Source organism: Apaloderma vittatum, unplaced genomic scaffold (genome assembly GCF_000703405.1).
Source record: "Apaloderma vittatum isolate BGI_N311 unplaced genomic scaffold, ASM70340v1 scaffold33841, whole genome shotgun sequence".
Taxonomy (NCBI): Eukaryota; Metazoa; Chordata; class Aves; order Trogoniformes; family Trogonidae; genus Apaloderma; species Apaloderma vittatum.
In genome coordinates, this window is record NW_009699158.1 from 77,315 (window position 1) to 96,239 (window position 18,925).

Below are 18,925 nucleotides of genomic sequence, written 5' to 3' on the forward strand. Positions count from 1 at the left end.
ATTCAACACCTCTGTTGTTTCAGAAATTGTCTCTGTTGTAACACTGCTATTAATCCTTCTGCGTTTACGGCCCCTTTTCTTTTTCAGTATGAAAGGTCTCTGAAAAATAATTCCACAAATGTAACACTTCCTACATTGTTGTTAGCTGACCCTGGGCATAAATAAATACTTTCTGTACAGTGAGTTTACAATAACCTATTAATTCACTCGAAAAATTACCTTACATTGCATCAAGTAAAAAGTCTAAACAGTTAAAATAAGTATCTATACATGCACACAAGCCCTTCTTCAGGTGAGAATTAAGATTAGAATTTTTTTCATATTGTACTGACTTGTACCTAACACATCTTTCCCCTGTAGATTGCTAACTCCCCAACAACCTTCAGAAGTATCAAAGTTTATTATTCTACAAAGTATGCACATAGAAAAACAGGTAACAGGATGTGCACCTAAGCTTCACTTGGGTCTCAACAATACACTAAAAGAAACCCACAGGTGGTTTCTATAAAGAAAAAACAACATGTCCAGCAGTTTATTTTTCTATTATTATGTATTCCTACAAATCTGTAGTTATTTTTAAGCTTGCTCATCTAAACTATAAACAAAGGGACCCTCCAATTGCCTCTCACTAGAGACACCTAAATACATACGCTAAAGTGATGAGTCTTATGAGCTTTAAAATTTTGGGATGCTTAGTTTACTAATTTAAATCATTCAAATAGCTGATTTCTCAATTAAATTAAGAACTATGTAAACATCACAGTAATCAGACTTTAACATTTCTTAGAAATTAGAAGAATATGGGTTAAAAAAATCAAACACACACGCCCCCCATTTTAAAAGCATTTGCTTTTGAAAAATAGTATTCCCCTTAAAGGAGTTTCTATATTAAAAATAGTAAGGAGGCAAGCCTCAGAAGCTGGACTCCATCTTAAAAAGAAAAAAACATTAAAATATTGAACCAATACCAATGCCAAACAGCAGAGGGCAATCACTAGTTTAAAAATTAACAGGAAATCCTTGGGTTCTTTGTGTCATTAGTATTTTACAGTTCTGTGAAAACTACAAAAGATAAAAAAATTGGAAAGAGAGGGGGAAAAAAAGAGAACACAGGAGCTGTTCAGCATGCAAGCAATATAGAATGGATTAAAATACTGACGAATGTTTGTAAAAAACCCCAGAGTGTTATTTCTATGATAGCAATTTGATTGAAGAGATGGCTTCAAACCGAAACAGTGAAGTAACTCACCTTTCTTTTTATGGCCAGCGACTGTGGCTTTGTCAGCCGGGGAGGCGAACTCTGCTGATTCTCATCCCCACCATCCTCCTCGCTGCTTTCCTTAGAGTGCTCTGTGGATTGCCCTCGCTCCCCCACCACTGCCACACTTTCTGGAGATCGCAAATATTTATTTTTAGATTGTACTTTTGCAGGTGATTGCCTACTATTAGTTCTCGTGGAGAATATTTCTTGCTCTTCCTTTTCCCAGCAGCTAGCTTGTTCCATCAGACGCTCAGCCTGAAGGGTTGAGGTTAAAATAACGGGTCACTGAAACAGCATTTACCTCACCATACCCTTCATGTTCAGCTAAAGAGTTACAATAAGTCAGCCCTGATTAGCCCTGCTGCCTAAGCTAGCAACACCACTTCAGCTGAATCATCTAGTAGCTCCTCTACAACAGTTAGGATAACAAACCAAAGAAGATTGCATTTCATGGGATATTTAGCACTATTAATGATGCAGTGAATTGATTTAAGTCCTTTAGCACTACATTACATGCCCACTGACATGGATCACTTTGAGCAAGTTCATAACACAAAGAATCGATTGACACTGCAGCCCCTGAGCTCTGCACCAAATTTGATCTGATTACATGCTCTTCGACTACCTCAAGAGCGATAAATACAGCTCCATGACAAGCGACTCATGTTTTAAGTTTTCATATTCATCCCCCGCAAAGTTACTGGGTCTTGCTGCACAGCTTCCAAAAACTGTGCATTACAATAATATCAGTATCCTATATCGCTAAGCAGTGGTCAAAGTTAAAACTGTTCTAATTAAGACAGTCCAATGCTGAATATTCAGAGTAATAAAAACCAAAGGAAGGGAATTCAGAGTAAGAAGTTTCCGCTATTACCTCCTTTTCTGCTTCGCGCTCTTCTTCAGAAACTGCAGCGTTAGAAACTAGCAAAGGAGTCCACCTCAAGCTTTCAGGATCTACTTCATTTATACGTGGATTTGCTTTCAGTTTCTCCATATGACTTGAAATCAGCTTTTCCCTTCTAATAATTACAAATCTACAATCCAATAAAGAGTAATTTATTTTAGAAGTTAATCACCTAAAACAACCATCCTACAGTTTAAATCCTTTAGCACAGTAACCTGTGAAAATAGATGGGTAAATAAAGGGATTTATCAAGCTAAAAATATTTCATCAAGCTAAAAATATCAGCAGGCACACATAACATGCTTACACTACTGTCTGTTTACCAAAAGGAAGTGAAGAAATGACAGTTTAACAACAGTTTACAAAGTGAAAGCTCAATAATGAACATCACTAGGGCAACAGAAAACAAAGTAAACTTTTTATAGTTAACTACTCTAAAACCATGCAAGAGGTTTAGTGTTGACACTTCAGTCACTCCTGAAACAACTTCAGTTTTTAACATGAGATATAATCGTAAGTAGAAAACACTGTGGATCAAATGAAGAGTGAGAATGTTAATATTACAACTGAATATGGCAACTAACTGGACAGGAAAGCAACTCAGAAACACAGGTTTTCTAATAAAGCATAAAAAAAGAGTACATTAGTCCTACGCTTATACAGTAGAAAACAACTTCTGACTATGAAATGTAGTAGTATACCAAAACTAGGTAAAGACTGGTATAATAGCACAGTACGATAACATACTAGCACATATCCCACCAAAGCATCCTGTTACAAAAAACTATATGGTCATAAATATACAAAAAAATTTTTTTAGCAAAGATTTCAAATGCCGTAAATATCAGGTAGGTTAAGTGACAGCATTGCTTTTCACTGAAGAAATGTTTTAAAAAGCAATCAGATCCAAATGAACCCTTTTCACAGAATTCTGACAAACTTCTGTTTCACTGTATGTAAGAAGTATTAACAAAATGTGGGTAATCATAAGAAACCACACCCAAGTCCCAAGGTAAGCACGTGGCAAGAATCTCAAAGATGTGATTTCCTGGCTCAGCCACAGGCCTTCTGGATACCTTTAGCCAGGTCAGTTCATGTCCCTGTTTAAGCTTTACTGTATGTGAAAAAAAGACTAACTGACCTTGTTCATAAAGTGTTTTGAATTCTTCAGATGAAAAAACGTTATATTCTAATTGAGTGTCAGTATTCAGGTCTTATAAAAATTTGTGACAGGGTAGAAGCTGCATATAAGTAATGAAGGCCTATCTGATTATTCCTTAAAAAGAATACTTGTCCCATCAGGTTGTCAACAAATAAGCACCCCAGAAAGTGCACTCCTCTTACTACTCTCCTAACATCACCCTGTAAGCCAATCTTTCCTTTTTCAAGATTCGCATTCTTAGGAGTTCAACTTACTAGTTTTGAATACTAGTGCTGGTATACACAAAAGTTACTGAGCTATTCCTAATCTTCATTTTATTTTTTGGCATCCCACTGTTTGTAAGGCAGTTTTCCTTAATCATAAAAGTTTCTGACTGAAATATCCAGAAAGAATTAAGAACCTCTTCAGAAACACAAATAACACTGAAAGTCATTTAAGACATGCTATGAAAAAACAGCCCGTACAACAAAACAGCCCACTTAAAATCTAAACCATCAACCAAGGTCATTAATAAAGAAGATATTCACAAAACAGGAACTCACCTTCCCAGTGAACTAACTTTCAACACTGATCATAACAATAAATAGAAACTTCTATTCCCAGTACCTTGGGCAGGAGGACTTCATGTAGAGCTGACATGATCCCATGGCTTGTGTAAATACAGTAATAACTGAAAAAGGGTCTGTGGATAGAGAAATTGCCACCCACAAACCCTGTTTTTTCCCTTAGTGGCATTCAAAACAAGATATTTGCAAAGTAAGAGTCTGGAATTGTACTTACAGAGGATGATACTGAACAAAACCAAATTCTTCACTGAAAATGTTTCAAGTTGGCCACACCCTTCTAATAACCATTAGCATGAAGGAGGATCCGAAAAACTACCATTTCTTTAGGGAGAAAAACTCTTATAAGACCCCATTAAGAAGACCTGGCTACATAGATTTCTTTCATTTTTTTTCAAGTCAGAATTTTACACAGACATTTTTCACATCAACTGTTTTGTAAGTAGAGAAGGAGTATTTTTAAAAATTTTTACAAGATTCACTGACCTATCTTCTCTTTTATCTATCATGCTGTGTTGCTGCAGGGTTGTGGCAATATCATGTGGACACATTCCAGTAGCTCGACTCATTCCTTTGATGCTGATTTGTTTTTCATGATGGCAATTAAGGTATTCTAATATGACACTTTTCCAATAAGCCAAGTATGAGAGACGACCCAGGTCAGACAATGGCTTTTCAGGGGATCCTGCTTGACCCTCTCTTCTAGAAAGTAAATAGCCTAGAAGGAAAAGAGAAGAATACCTTATTGAGACAACAAACTTTAGCTTGTTAAGACAGTTAAGGAAGTTAGTATTAATAGAAAGATCAGCATAACCAGTTACATTATTGGTAACCCTTGCAATTAAAATCCTATCCACCAAAGAGATTAATCATCATTACAGTGACATAGAGAAAGAGTAAATCCTTCTAAGAGGCTCCTAGAATCAAACATTAACCAGACCCCCTATTCTAACCATAAAGCAAGGAGGAAAGGAAAAGCCAACATGTCTCAGAACAGGTCTCATCATACACAATCCCATTTACAACTACAACTGCCTGGCCTTTTGAGAAACTTCTACAGCTGAGTTACATCACTGAAGCCAAGAATTTTCAGAAGAACCTCAAGAGGAAGTGTCATGGGTAATACCACTACCTGGTCAGTTTTCTTCAAGAAGCCTCAGGTGACATCAGTTTTTGATTAAACAGTTAGTTGTTGTATTTCAGAGGTGACATAATTCACAAGATGAATTACTAGGAGAATTACTCAGGAGAAATAATTAAAAAATAATCTCCCTTAGTTCATGTTTAAGAGCTTTCACATAATTCCAGTTTGCAGTCTTCAAGACAGTAACCGAACAGCTATTATAAAATACACCATCTTCATTTTGTATTCTATCAATGTTCTTTGTTCTTTTTAACTCTCTTCAGCTTTAAGAAGTAAAACACACCGGCTTGGAGATAACAGGAGGAATCTGGTATTTGCCACCATTAAAACAAATTCAGGATAAAATTCAGGAAAAAACCCCCACTACAATTAATAAAATGTATCCTTTCACAGTAATTCATCCCTCCATGCTACATACTCTGCACTGTGCCTTTACTGTGCCCCACCAAAACATCGGCCTTAAACGCTAGGCTTACAAAATGCTTATTTCACCATAAGCACGGACATCATGCTTAGGGAATTACACTACTAAGTCATTTGGAATCCACCAACATAAATGGTTCTTGTGCCCTCCAATAGTCTTTATTTTAAAGAAAAAAAAGTATTTCAGTTGGAATCCCTCCTTCTAGTTTCCAAAGATTGCTTTAAAACATATTTAGTGCAGCCATGTCACATTTTCTAAACAAATCCTCCTGACTTCTTCATTGCATCTCCTAATCAAGTTAGTTGTAAGTTAAAAACATATAGTTTACATGCAGCTTTGAGTGCAGCAGTGCCTGTTGCCTTATTTTACTGTATGCGCTACCGTATATGAACTGCAGACACATATATGTCTGTTTTTTTAAGTATGTAAATAGAATATGAAATGTACACATACATGCACACGCATACATTTACTTATCCTGAAACAATGGTCTTCCCTAATTTGGGGGCAACCCAAAAGGTCCACAGCAGAATTTGGAAAATACATGTGCACTGGTCATCATACTCTAAACCTGAGATTACATAAAAATTTTCACACAGTAAAGTGGACATCCTACTACAATCCAAGCGATCCGTAACAACACAAATGCTGAAATAAGTAGTGCACCCTTCATATCTATTAGCATAATTTATGACAAAATGGTAGAGCCTCAGGAGGAAAACCATTCCACATCTGCCTACTTCTACAGAACACACGCACGCCTACGCAAGGCCTGCCTATATTTGCATGTTACCACTGGAACACAGCAAGTAAATTTAGTGTTTCTTGTGTAAAACAGAATACCATAAAACTTAAGGAAAAGGAAGGGTGGTTTAACAATTGAAGTTGCAGCATATTAATTTTTTTTTAATAGCTAAATGATACATCTTAGTACCACATGTAACTGCTGTTGAGAGGGTCCCAGACAGGCTGGGTCAATGGGCCAAGGCCACCGGTATGAAGGTCAATAAGACCAAAAGTGCAGGGTCCTACACTTTGGCCACAATCACCCCCTGCAGCGCTACCTACTGCGGGAGGAGTGACTGGGGAGCAGCCCAGCAGAGAGCGACCTGGAAGTACTGGGTGACAACCAGTTGAACATGAGCCAGCAGTGTGCCTAGGTGGCCCGGAAGGCCAATGGCATCTTGGCTTGTACCAGGAGCAGTGTGGCCAGCAGGAGCAGGGATGTCATTCTGCCCCTGAGCTCAGCCCTGGGGAGGCCTCACCTGGAGCCCTGTGTGCAAGTCTGAGCCCCTCACTGCAAGAGAGACCTTGAGGGGCTGGAGTGGGTCCAGAGGAGAGCAACGAGGCTGGGGAAGGGACTGGAGGGAAAGTGCTGTGAGGAGAGGCTGAGGGAGCTGGGGGTGTTTAGCCTGGAGGAGACTCCGGGGGGACCTGATCACTCTCTACAACTACTTGAAGGGAGGTTGCAGTCAGCTGGGGGTCGGGCTCTTCTCCCAGGCAACCAGTGACAGGATGAGAGGGCACGGCCTGAAACTGCGTCAGGGGAGGTTTAGGTTGGATCTCAGGAAACCCTTCCTCACGGAGAGGGTGCTCAGGCACTGGGATGCACTGCCCAGGGAAGGGGTGGAGTCACTGTCCCTGGAGGTGTTTAAGGAAAGGCTGGATGTGGCACTTAGTGCCATGGCCTAGCCGATGTGGTGGTGTTGGGACACAAGGTGGACTTGATGACTTGATGATCTCAGAAGTCTTTTCCAGCCTTAACAATTCTGTGATTCTGTGATTCATTCAAATCAACATTGCATCTTGATTGGCTTGAAGGTAAAGAATTGTTTTACTTCCAACTGCACAAAAGGAGATCGATCGCATATAGGCTACTCTGCTTAATTTTAGACAAAGCTTCACTTGTACCAAGGAAGAATTTTTGATCACCTTGTTTACAATATATCAAGGCAACTATTATACTAAGATTTCAGTGCCTATAAAAGAAACACGCAAAACTGTAGCAGCACAAGTAGTGACAGAAGTCCCAACACAGAAAAAGAGAGGGAGAATAACCTAGACTTTAAAAATACATCTGTGAGGAGAACTTAGTTTCTCCACATTAAATTTACAGTTTAACCTACCAACTTCACATTCAAGAAAACTTGGGCACTAATAGAAAGTGTCTGTAGGCTGTTGGCAAGCTCTGGATTTCATTCTTGTATTTCACAACACTTTAAACTTACTTTGACAGGAACTTTCTTCCTCCCCCTTCCATTTTCCTCACACATAACAGGGCTGTAACTATACTTTCTTGGTAAACATCTTACAAGGCTTAATAAGAAACCACTATCAAGAGTTTGGAATTAGGCACCCACAAGCAGCTTCAGAATTTCACCTCGCTCATTGGATCCTGCCAACAGCCGGGGACTTCAAGGCTAGTTCTTGGTGGTCGTTTTCACAGACTTCTACTCTCCATTGAAGTAGTGAAACTTGACCGGCACAGCAATAATATCTGCCAGCATTCTCCTACCATTCTACAATACGACCTACCTTATGCACATTGCATAGGATCAAAAATATAAATCAAAGGTAATAGTCACAGTCACACATAGGGAGCACTGAATGGAAAGTTTCTCTTAACAGATTCTGTGATTTGAATGACACCTATTAAATTAAACTTACCAAAGAGATGCCAAATAATTGATCTAAGTTGCAGGTAAATAAAAAACACTGATCTTGGTAGCTTGTGTATCTATCCTGAGGCATCTGAAATAAGTACAATACGCCCCTGTTAAAGAGATACTCCCAGTCTCATTGTGTCCACCTAACCTCAATAATGGACAGCCTCAAAGTGGAACTCCGAACAAACTTTCTTACACTACAACCTCTGATAAGAGAACATGAACAGCAACATTCAGAGGACAAAATATATCTCCTCCACACCCACTCCTTCAAGAGTAAACAAGTCAGACTATGTGTTACACACAAAAAAAACCACCAAACCACACAACAAAATAAAAGATCTAATCTAGAAGAACAAAGAGTTGTCTAGTTTATCTTCTGTGCATTTGACTGGTAGTATCAAAAGCTGAAATTCAAAGTACCATCAATGACTTATTTCTTGCCTTATCTCCAGCCTTCACAGTGAAGCAACATGCCACATGTTCTTCACAGCCTTGATTTTTGTCATGCAAACCTCCCCAGAACCACCTATTCAAGATTTAAAACAATTACAAAGAATTGAATCTGAGAAAGGGAAGTTACTGTAAGATATATATATTTCATGCCTTCAACACAAATTTAGGAGATAACTAGACATAAAACCATGTATTTAAAGAAATTAACTTGAGCAGTATCTTGTTATTTCAAGTCCATAGCACTCATAGCATGCACCTCCCCTGAAATAGCTACAGTAGGGTCCACAACACACTTCAGTGAAACCAGTAACTTTATACATGTGTCCATTTCCAGAAACTTTCAGTTAGTTAACTATCCATTTTATTATGTTGACTTCTGTCTCTCTAAACAAATTGAACTGCAGGAGATCAGAGGTCCAGCTTGATAGTACTCTGGTTCTGACACTGGCCAACAAAAAAATTCAAGGAATAGACCAAAACACGGAACCACCTTGTGAAACTCGCATGCGAACAGAATTAGTCTGGCTCTGTCCAAACAAACAGAACCAGACAGATGTGCACCGGGTCCCTATTTTCAGCATTTTCTAAGAACTTGGTAAGATTTGTTAAGGATCACTGTCTTCTGCAAGCAGCACGCTGTCCATCTTCCTTCTCCGCTCTCTGCATTTACCTATGTGTTCACTAGTACTGGTCTTTATAGTTCTGTCTACTAATATGTCTGGTACTGACACAAAGTGAATTGACTTCTAGCACTCTAGCTCTCTCCTGAAAATATCTGGATCGTATCAGTCCCCCTTTCAGTCCTATGGCACAAAAGGTGTTTTATGCATACTTCAGGCTACAAATCGCCACAAGCAGTATTTCATTACTAGCTAAAACCCATCAGTTTCTCTGAGTGCATTTAATACTGACCACAACCATCATAAAGCCAGTAGGTTTTCAAGTAAGTTCTGTAACGTAACTTGATTTACATAAACAACAGAAACTCTAGTTTTGCCCTCCTCTCCAGACCATTTACAACATGGATCTGGGTGTCTGAAACACACTTAAGTTTGTGTGCACAAAGGAGAGCAGGGCCATGTTGTGGCTCAGGTACACACAGAAATCATAGAATCACAGAATGGCCTAGGCTGGAAGGGACCTTAGAGATCATTTAATCCAGCCTCCCTGTCGCCAGGGACGCCACCTCTCGACTAGATCAGGCAACACATGGGGACCAAATGGGAATCGAACTCACAACCTTGGCATTATTAGCGCCACGCTCAACTGACTGAGCTAACTGGCCCCCTAATACTTAAACTGTTGTACACATCTTGCACAGGAGTGAATGAACACTTCCAAGAGAACTTAGCTAATAGGAAGGTTTCGAGCAAGTATTTTTGATGTAATGGTATTCAGTAGTTCTACTTTTCAGATTCTGGAAGAATCCTAGGAATGGTGTCTTTAATATTAATCAAAAAGATTACTTTGTTTAGCTTAACAGTAACCAATAGTCAGCTGGTTAGTATCTACACTTTGGAAAATAAACTCTAGCAGAGGAGGTTCTACATAGGTGAAACAGAGTGCTACATTTGGCTTGTCAAGCACGTGTATTCATCCTTATTTTATTAAAGCATCATGACATCTCTTTCAATATCCAATGAGCAGTAACAATTCTATTGATTTTTACTGAAAATTCAACATGGCTAGTACACAATTCACCCAGAGGATCCTGAGGCAGTTTCAGCCCAACCTACTCTGGAAGATGTCACCAGCACAATCTCTAGTGTGACTTCCCGAGTTCTACTATTTATGTGTTCCCTGAACAGAGCATCCAACAGATCAACCACACCACACGCAATAGGCCTGGTGCCATAAGCAACGGACACTGGACTGATCTAACACAATTCTGGACACCTTGAACTTTACTGCTTGCTTATAGGCAGGCTCTGTCACAAAGAGAAGTCCTTCATTCTTGTGAGGACATCATGTACAATGTTTAACTATTGTTCTGAAAGTATCTTTTACCTCTTTGCATTGCATGATCATCAGCAAAAACATGCCTGAAGGTAGAGTACTGAATCTCATTCTGTACCTGGACAAGTACTTACAAATGAAGTTCCTTTCTCCTATGCTACTAACAACAAATCCATATATTTGTTTTTCATTTATGCAGGTTAAAAATTAAAAGAGAGTCTTCCCTGCTGAAGGTAGAGATCCATAAGCACCACATGTCAGCTAGGACAGATTTTTTTGTTTATTACACAAAGCTGGAAATAATAGCTTACACTGAAAAATTCAAAAGAAATTTATCTGAGAGTCTGTGATCTAGGAGACTGTTTTTTGCCTCCAGCACATATGATTGATAAATAACAATTCCAATCTTATTCAAGAAGTCATGCTCAATATCACTTTCTATGAAATCAGTAATATTAATCTCTGAATAACAAAGGTACAAAATATTAGTGAAGAGTCTGTTATGTACTCGTAACTGAGAAAAAACTTAGTTTACAAAAAAAAATGACAAAAAAGACAAACACCTTTAAATTATGATGTGTACTACTACCAGAGTATTCCAGAGTTCCAGCTGTTCTAGCTGTTCTAGTGAATACCAACTCTTCACTCAAATTTCGCAATTCATCTGCAGATTAGATTGGTTTTTACCTTAAAGAAAAAAGCTGCAGCCAAATACAGTCTCGGAACAGCACTGGAGGTAGTTTAATGCAAGAAAAGCAGAGCTTTACTTCACCGCAAACACTCATTACAGAGAAACGTTTAGATCCTGCTTTATCCTTCCACATCCACAGAATTATTAATAAATGCAATGCACAAAGCTCTTGAATAGGCGCAACTCTTACAGAGCACAAGAAAAGTACAGAAAATGCAATGGAGCAGAGGCCCCTAGATTAGAGTCAGTCCTAAGAGTCTCTCAGCAGTAACCCTGCCACTATAACCTTGGACTTATAGGAGTGGACTTGGAAATCTTTATTCTATTCAGCAGGGTTTCAAGACAGCTTCCTCTTGTGTTTTTTAGGCTATCACCTTCCATGCTTTCTAGAAAAACTGCTCGACCATCATCACCTTGCTTCAAAGAAGAAAGTTTCTGGTGTGAATCTTTACTTAATTTACCTGGAAGAAAAAGACTCTCCACCTCCTAAAGTACAAAGGATCAAAATTTTAAAGTAGTACCACTGCAAAAACATTAATTTATTGTTTATGTATTAAAATATCCACAAAACAGATGACATTTGGCATAAGTGAATAATCTTCCAATCATTTTTAAATCCCGAAAGCCAGACAGTATGCTTATAATAGGTAATGACTAACATTCAGGATGAAGAACAGACCATATGGAGAACACAATTCAAATCTATTAACCTGGGCTTTCAAAATTAAGTCTCTCTCGCTGCTGTAACTTGCCTCACAGTTCCAAACTTGCTCAAGCCTTGCCTGCAGAGAAAGCCCATTTTAAAAACAGGTTTCAAATCACAAACAGGAATGACAGAGCTTAGAACAACTGTCAGGTTGTCAGCTCTCAGAGTCATGAAACAGCTACTGAGCTGCTACAACATACAGCATGTCATAATAAGGTAAACTGTCACCAGCTTCAGTTGGCCTATAAGACGTGTCATCTCTCTTCAGCAATGGTTTTAACTGCCTGCAAATCAAGGATAAGACAGACAACAAAGACAAAAGCACCGTTGCCATTCTAAAGGGACATGCACTAAGATTGCAATTAAATTAATTTGAACAGCTACACACAGCTGCTATAAATGCACAACTGAACTTCATTTTATCTCTCTGGACCTGTTCAGCTACACTAACAATAGCAATAAATCACTGATCCTATAAATAGGCTTGAAGACAGCTGCCAGTGTCAAAGTACCACACCATCAAGTCCAGTTCAGAATGCACGTATGCAGCCTGCTGACAGCACTTCCAAACTTCCTACAGTTTACTTCCAAAGTGAGTTCTCCTATCATGAGCTAATCTAATGCTAATTGCACATTTCAGAAAACAGCATATGTAGAAATACCTGTAGACAGAATTTATACAGACTCAGTAGCACTTTAGCATTTGTTATATGGCGTGTACCAAGTAAAATACTCTATAATTTTTGTAATATCAGGAGGATACAGATTTATTTCACTTATTCCACTTATTACGTCCCTGCCTTTTTTGAAGACTCACGTAACATTTACCACCTTTTGGTTACTGAGTATGTTCCTCAAACCTGTGAATTCTCAACAATGATAGGGGAAGAGAGAGGTCTCGCAATCACATCAGCCAGTTCCCTTGGGTGAATCTCACCTGGTTCTATGAGTCTGTGTATGACCATTTTACTTGAAGTACTCTGTAACTTGATCTTCCTCTACCACGAATGGCAGTGCTCTCTGCTCCTTAAATTCTGCCACACTTGAGAAAAGGCCCTGTCAGTGAAAGCCAATGCAAAGAAAGTATCGAGTACCTCAGATACTTTCTGAAGGCCCCACCACATACTCATGTATGTTGTCATACAATGCCTACTGCAGTCCTATGTTCTGCTTACTCCTCTCCTTTGACTGTGAGACTTTGACTCCTGTTACTCTCCACATCCCTCAGTTTCACCTTCAACCAAGCTTTGGCTTAATTCCATTCCTGCACACGCAAGCAAGTACCTTTTGCAGATTTTTTGCTTAAGACAGGAGCAATCCCCACAGTCCAGTGGGCTTACTGTCATGGTGCTATTCTCATGAACATTAGAACGAGTCATTATTGCACTCTGCAGAAACTGCCTCTGCAGATCAATAGTCCTGTGCTCCTTTGCCCTTCACAGCAGCCTCTTACAGGACAACACCCATCAGTTCTAAACATGGTAAAATTCTGAGCTTTAGTCTGCTAGTTGCCCTCCCCACTTCCATAAGAATCTGAAATCCTAATGCCTCACAGCCACCACAGCCTGGGCTGCCACTAACTATTACCTGTTTAATCAATTTCTGTTATCCATCCATTGGAGCAGTCCGGTCTTCTGAGCCACCCCACTTCATCTCTGCAATCCCAGCGAGGTTACAGCTCTATGACAGTGCATAGTCTTCTAATGCCTCTTGTTTGTCTTAAGCACTTAAGAAATTGGAGTAATGGGATCTCAAACGCAGTGTGAGGGGGCTCCCTGTCCCTGCTCACCCCAATCACGTTATCTCTTGCAAGCCCCACTCTCCACGAAGTCTAAGGTTTGGATACCTACTTACTGCCCTAAAAGTTCTGTCAAAGTTAGTTTCTGATGTGCTGGTGTGGTCACTCCAACTGGTGTCTGGGACGCATCACCATTGTGGTTGTGTCAACTCCAAACAGCTCTCTGAACCTCCCAAACACCCCATTCTGGGCCAACCACTCCATTAAACAGACCGGTTTGCGTGACTTCATCATTAGTGTTACCCAAATGTCTGTTAAATAAGAAGCTGGACACAAATCTATTGCACCCTACTTCAGTACTTCCTACTTGACCAGCAGCGTCATCTGCCATCTTGCAGTTCCCAAACATAGCTCAACCGCCTTTCGAAGTGAGGGTGCATCAATGTGCTCCCTCCTTCTGTGCTGTGCTCCAAAATGCTCACGCTGAATTAGGAACCAGATTAGTTGTACATAATCTTATGTCTGCTTAATCACTATCACACTGCTCCAAAATGCAGCATCTTATTCTATTTCATAATTTTTAGTCTGAATATTGCTTGGCACAAAACCCCAATACATTCTATCATATTTTACCATATCTTTAGTTTACAGCAAAAGTCACTGCATTTTTATGTTTTTCTACTGATATGAAAAAAGGAAAAAAAAACACTTTAAATTATTATGGATGTCCATGAAGTGCAAGACAGACAATCATAAACTTCAGGAAGAGGCAAATATATTTTGCTGTTATTTACGATTCATTTTGGAGAGCACTTCTATGATCTTGCGTCCAAACAAAGGCTGGGGAAGCTCTGACACATTTGCATTTTTTATGTTAACATTGCAGATGCCCATATTAAACACTATTTTCCTACCCATATTATATCTAGCATGAATATGCTTTCTAAACAATATATATTCACAGCTGTTTACATAACAGATGATGAAATCACAGGTATTCCAACTAATCTCTTGGCCCAGAGCAATTACATAACAAACAGAACATTTGGTCCTCAAATGCATGGGGCACCCCTGCACTAGCTGTACAGATTAACTACATTGCAAATTAGAGCAACGATACATGCAATTAATCATTTGGATCGCTCCAGTTATTCACTTCACTATGTTATGTACTTAAGCAGTGAGCAATGAAAGGAAGCAAAGGGACAGGAACAGAGTACTGGTGTCAAGAAAATGGAAGTCAAGTAGGAGCAGGTTGCTCGGATCGTAAGAACAGACTTGGGTCTACTGATCTTTCCCCATTTTTATACTGAACATACACTTCATTTTATACTCAACACGTCCGTTCAGAAATGTATGCACTATTGCATATGCAATATTAATGCTACGCTAGTATTCTAGACCTCAGTCTCATTGATAAGGATAATAGCTTTTCCTCATGCTTTGTGTAACTTAAACCTGTGCATCTCAGCTTCCTTAGCTCTGCATGCCCATCACAATCACATGCATCAACATTTACATACGCTTCCACATTTAGCAAAGGTACATCAACACCAAAGTAACTCTCATACAGAAGGCAGGATCGAGTTACTTGTGAAAGCTTTCCAGATACACATTTTAAGGTGCCAATGCATTGCTGAAAACCCCGAGCAGACAAGACAGCAACAAAAGCCCCGCTGAAAACCCTGAGCAACAAAATCAACCTACTGAAGTTGGAAACAGCTTGACATTTCCTTCCCAGAGGCCCCAGTCATAAAATTGAGCCCTTCTGAAAGGCATAAACAACAGTTTGTGCTCAAAGAATTGCCCTTATGTAGTCAGCACTGTTCAATTCCTATCTATATTTTGTTAATATTTGTGTCAGAAGAAAATGTATTCATGAGAATCTAATCCAGAACAAAAGCAGCAACCAGTGAACTATTTGCCCTTGCACGTTCTGAGTTCTTCTCAGTCTCTTTAAAGGCCATCCCACACAAACGAGTTACCAGACTCAGACAGATCTAATCAAGCACTTTTCCATTAAACTTTGTTTTGCTTGAAACACAACCAAGTGAAACAAACCTCTTAATATGGAAAGGAAGAAATCCTAAGTTTTCATGCAGTGTTCTGTATCAAATCAGAGATCTCCAAAGAACAATCAGTGCTAGTAACTGGTTTTTATAATGCAACAGTATCTAAAGTGAAGACTGCCCTCAAACCAGCATTTCAAGTTATCCTAAGAGACTTCCCTTTGTCTTATAAAAGATCAAATACTTTGTTTTGAAATTGCATGAACAAGTTGTGAAGACACAGGTCCAAAAGGGTAGTTAGAAAAATCAAAACAGCTGAGTTTTGTCCTGTCTGAGTATTCAGACAGGACAGCTCAATGCAGTTAGGTCAACTCAGTATTCCAAGTTCAGAGGTATGACCAAGAGTGGCAGGCAGAAATACATAAGGTGAAAGTGTGAACTTATTAAGACTTAAGATTCCTAAAACTAATTCATGTCTCCGTCTTTTCTGTAGCTATTCTGTGTGCCTCTGAACTGTTCTTATCTATGTCAATGGGAGGAAGGTCGAAGATAGAGGACCTTAAATAGGTGTTAGTACCCTCTTTGAACGCACTTTTGAGGCAGCTTCAAAGGACCCCAGTGCCAAGATCCACACAAACACTATAAAAAAAAGACTGACTAGCTGTAACTTGAGATGCTTAGATCAGCGAACAACCTGCTACATTCTCTTTTCTTCTTTGTCTGGTCAAAGAAAAGCTTTCTTCATGACGAACAGAGTAAGCCAAAGATTCTCTCATTATTGTTACAAGAAATAATGCCAGCTCTCATTCCTCTCCACATCCTCAAGTAAACTCAACACAGGGGGCCCAAAACCTTTAGTTCCTTTATAGACAGCTTCAGAAAGGAGGTTAGGGCTAAACAAATGCCCTTCATGAAGGGAAGGAAAGGTAAAGATGACTGCATTAGAGTCAGAACAACAAAAGGCATCCTTTGAGTGAATTAATTGGCTAATGCTTATTTTACCTGTGTTAGCTGCCAGTAAACCCCTTAAGTGGAAGTTCTGTGTACAAAGTGGACTACTTATGAGTGGAGTGAAAGCATAAGCAATAGAAGAGGAATTGAAGCACCCTTAAAAAGCAAGACCTGTATGCACAGAGGACATCGGTCCTTACTACCAGCTGGATAAATAAATTTGTCTGTAGGTTAAGTAGTTTAGAAGATTATTAAGAAGGCTGCATTGTCCCTAATTTTATAAGTAATGTTCTAAGTTATTATTTATATTTTAAAATTAGTAAATGACACTGAATAGTAGGGGTTTTCATACATTTCTATCTGTCAAATGAATTTCTTTTAAGAACTGTCATTACCTTCTGGCATTTAATGTTGACAGTATATGAATATCGTTGTTAAAAATGCATCAAATGTGCTCAGTAGAAAACCCTACCTGTTTGCCCTCTTACAGGCTCTACGTACAGGATCCTGCAAGACTGAGCTGAAAAGACAGGAAGAAGGACCTGGGAGGCTATGCCTGTATAACAAGTGCACCTTTACACTGCACTGAGGCCAACCACACAAGACAGATGGCATCCATACCATTAAGTTCTGCCTCTCGGCTAGAGTGCTAACCTGGCTGTTAACATAATTCTTCCACATTCATGGCTCAGGAAAATGGTAATCACACTTGGAAAGTGACAGATGCCCTGGATCAAAACTGTGTCAGGCATAGTTTTAACAGTTTTAGAGCAAATAACCAAGTTCCAGAGCTCGAGAGCTTTTCCCATCATTCTTTTGTTCATACCTCCAAAAGACAGCCTAGAAGTACTAAAGAATGAGAGCAAAAGTGAAACAGGGAGTCAGGACTGAGAAAGCAAGACACACATCTAAGAAGTCACTGGAAATACCATATTTGCTCAGGTAAGTGTTCACAACACACACCCTCCAGAACACACAAGGGAAGATGCAAATTGCATTTGTCTGACATGAGCAGCAAAACATCATTGCTCTTCATTTGGTCTACTAAAGCATGCTGTAGAAGGAATTAATCACGTAAGATTTAGAAGAAAGAAACAACAGATGAAGGAGGTTATTAGGGAATCTCATGGTGATACTTGGTTAGCCAGCAGACAAAGAAAATGCATGATAAAAAAGTGCACATTATCTACCAAGCACTGAACACAAAAATCCACCTATTAAAGTGTATTTAAAAAATACAAGGCCAAGACAGCAATCTGCTAAATATCTACTGCTACTCAAAACAGTGGGAAATAAGTAAAAACATAATATTCTTTACAAGAAGGCAGAACTGCCTGATAAAAGTGGAAAAGACAGATATTTGTTAAGAAAGCCACACAGTTATCTCATGAGATGTCTCACTGTGCCTCAACAACAGGGCAACAGGCTACAAAATACCCATTTTGTCCACTGACCTGCTGCAAAAAGAACTGCACTCTGCATTCAAAAGTAGAAATTCCTGATCATTAAAGATACACTACTTAATCAAAGACTGTTTTCAGTCACCAGTCTTCAGCAGATGGCTTCTCCTGTTTACTAATGCCCTAAAGACAGCTCTGTCCAACAAACATTTGTTTTCATTGTTACCACGTTTGGCCTTGCCTTTTAGCTGTTTTCAATGCTATCTGAAATAAAGATGCTCTTCAGTTAAAAGTCTTAGCTTCTGTATCTGAAGTGACATGCCTGCTTTCTTTTGCAGGTCTGATAAATGCACAGTGTCTTGAAGTTACATAAAAGCAATGCCAAGAAATCCCAAGAGGCTGATTTTCTTGGAATAATCTTAAGTCAACAAAGCTCGATTCAAAATCCATCTTTATTCCTCCCTCATCTAAATCTCAGCTTGACAGAATGTTCCTTATTAGTTATTTAGGAGAGGCCAAACTCATGTCTTCAGGTCAGCAACATAATCAATCATCAAGAAAAGAATATAAAATAGGCAGCTGCATTCAGGCTCCCTCACAAATTTACAGCTCCCAGATAGACACTTTCAACCACCTCTTAAAGAAAAAAAAGATATTTCTATTGGACACAATGTATCCGTAAACACACCAACAAAAGTGACCATAAGATTGACAAACAGAATGATCTGATATGGGCCACCACAAATAATAAATGACAAAGGCCTGTTTTATACAGATGCTTAAATTTGTAGTGTTGACTTTGGAAGTGTAGTTTGAGAAGGTATTTTTCAAAAAAAGCCTATTAAAAAAAAATTCTGTTCCTCTCTACCCTCAGCTTCTCATTCTCATCCTTCA

The 18,925-nt window shown here is 39.1% G+C and overlaps 1 protein-coding gene across 1 annotated transcript in view; it reads right to left on the bottom strand.

The window, feature by feature from the left end:
- KAT6B (K(lysine) acetyltransferase 6B) overlaps positions 1–18,925 on the bottom strand; it is a gene marked incomplete at its 5' end in the record, with an annotated part of 35,265 nt that overhangs the window by 6,084 nt on the left and 10,256 nt on the right. Inside the window, 4 exon segments of the mRNA XM_009878263.1 lie at positions 1–99; positions 1,250–1,516; positions 2,136–2,295; positions 4,377–4,608. The exon segment at positions 1–99 is cut by the window's left edge and continues 36 nt beyond it. Of these exon segments, the coding sequence (XP_009876565.1) occupies positions 1–99; positions 1,250–1,516; positions 2,136–2,295; positions 4,377–4,608 (758 nt within the window).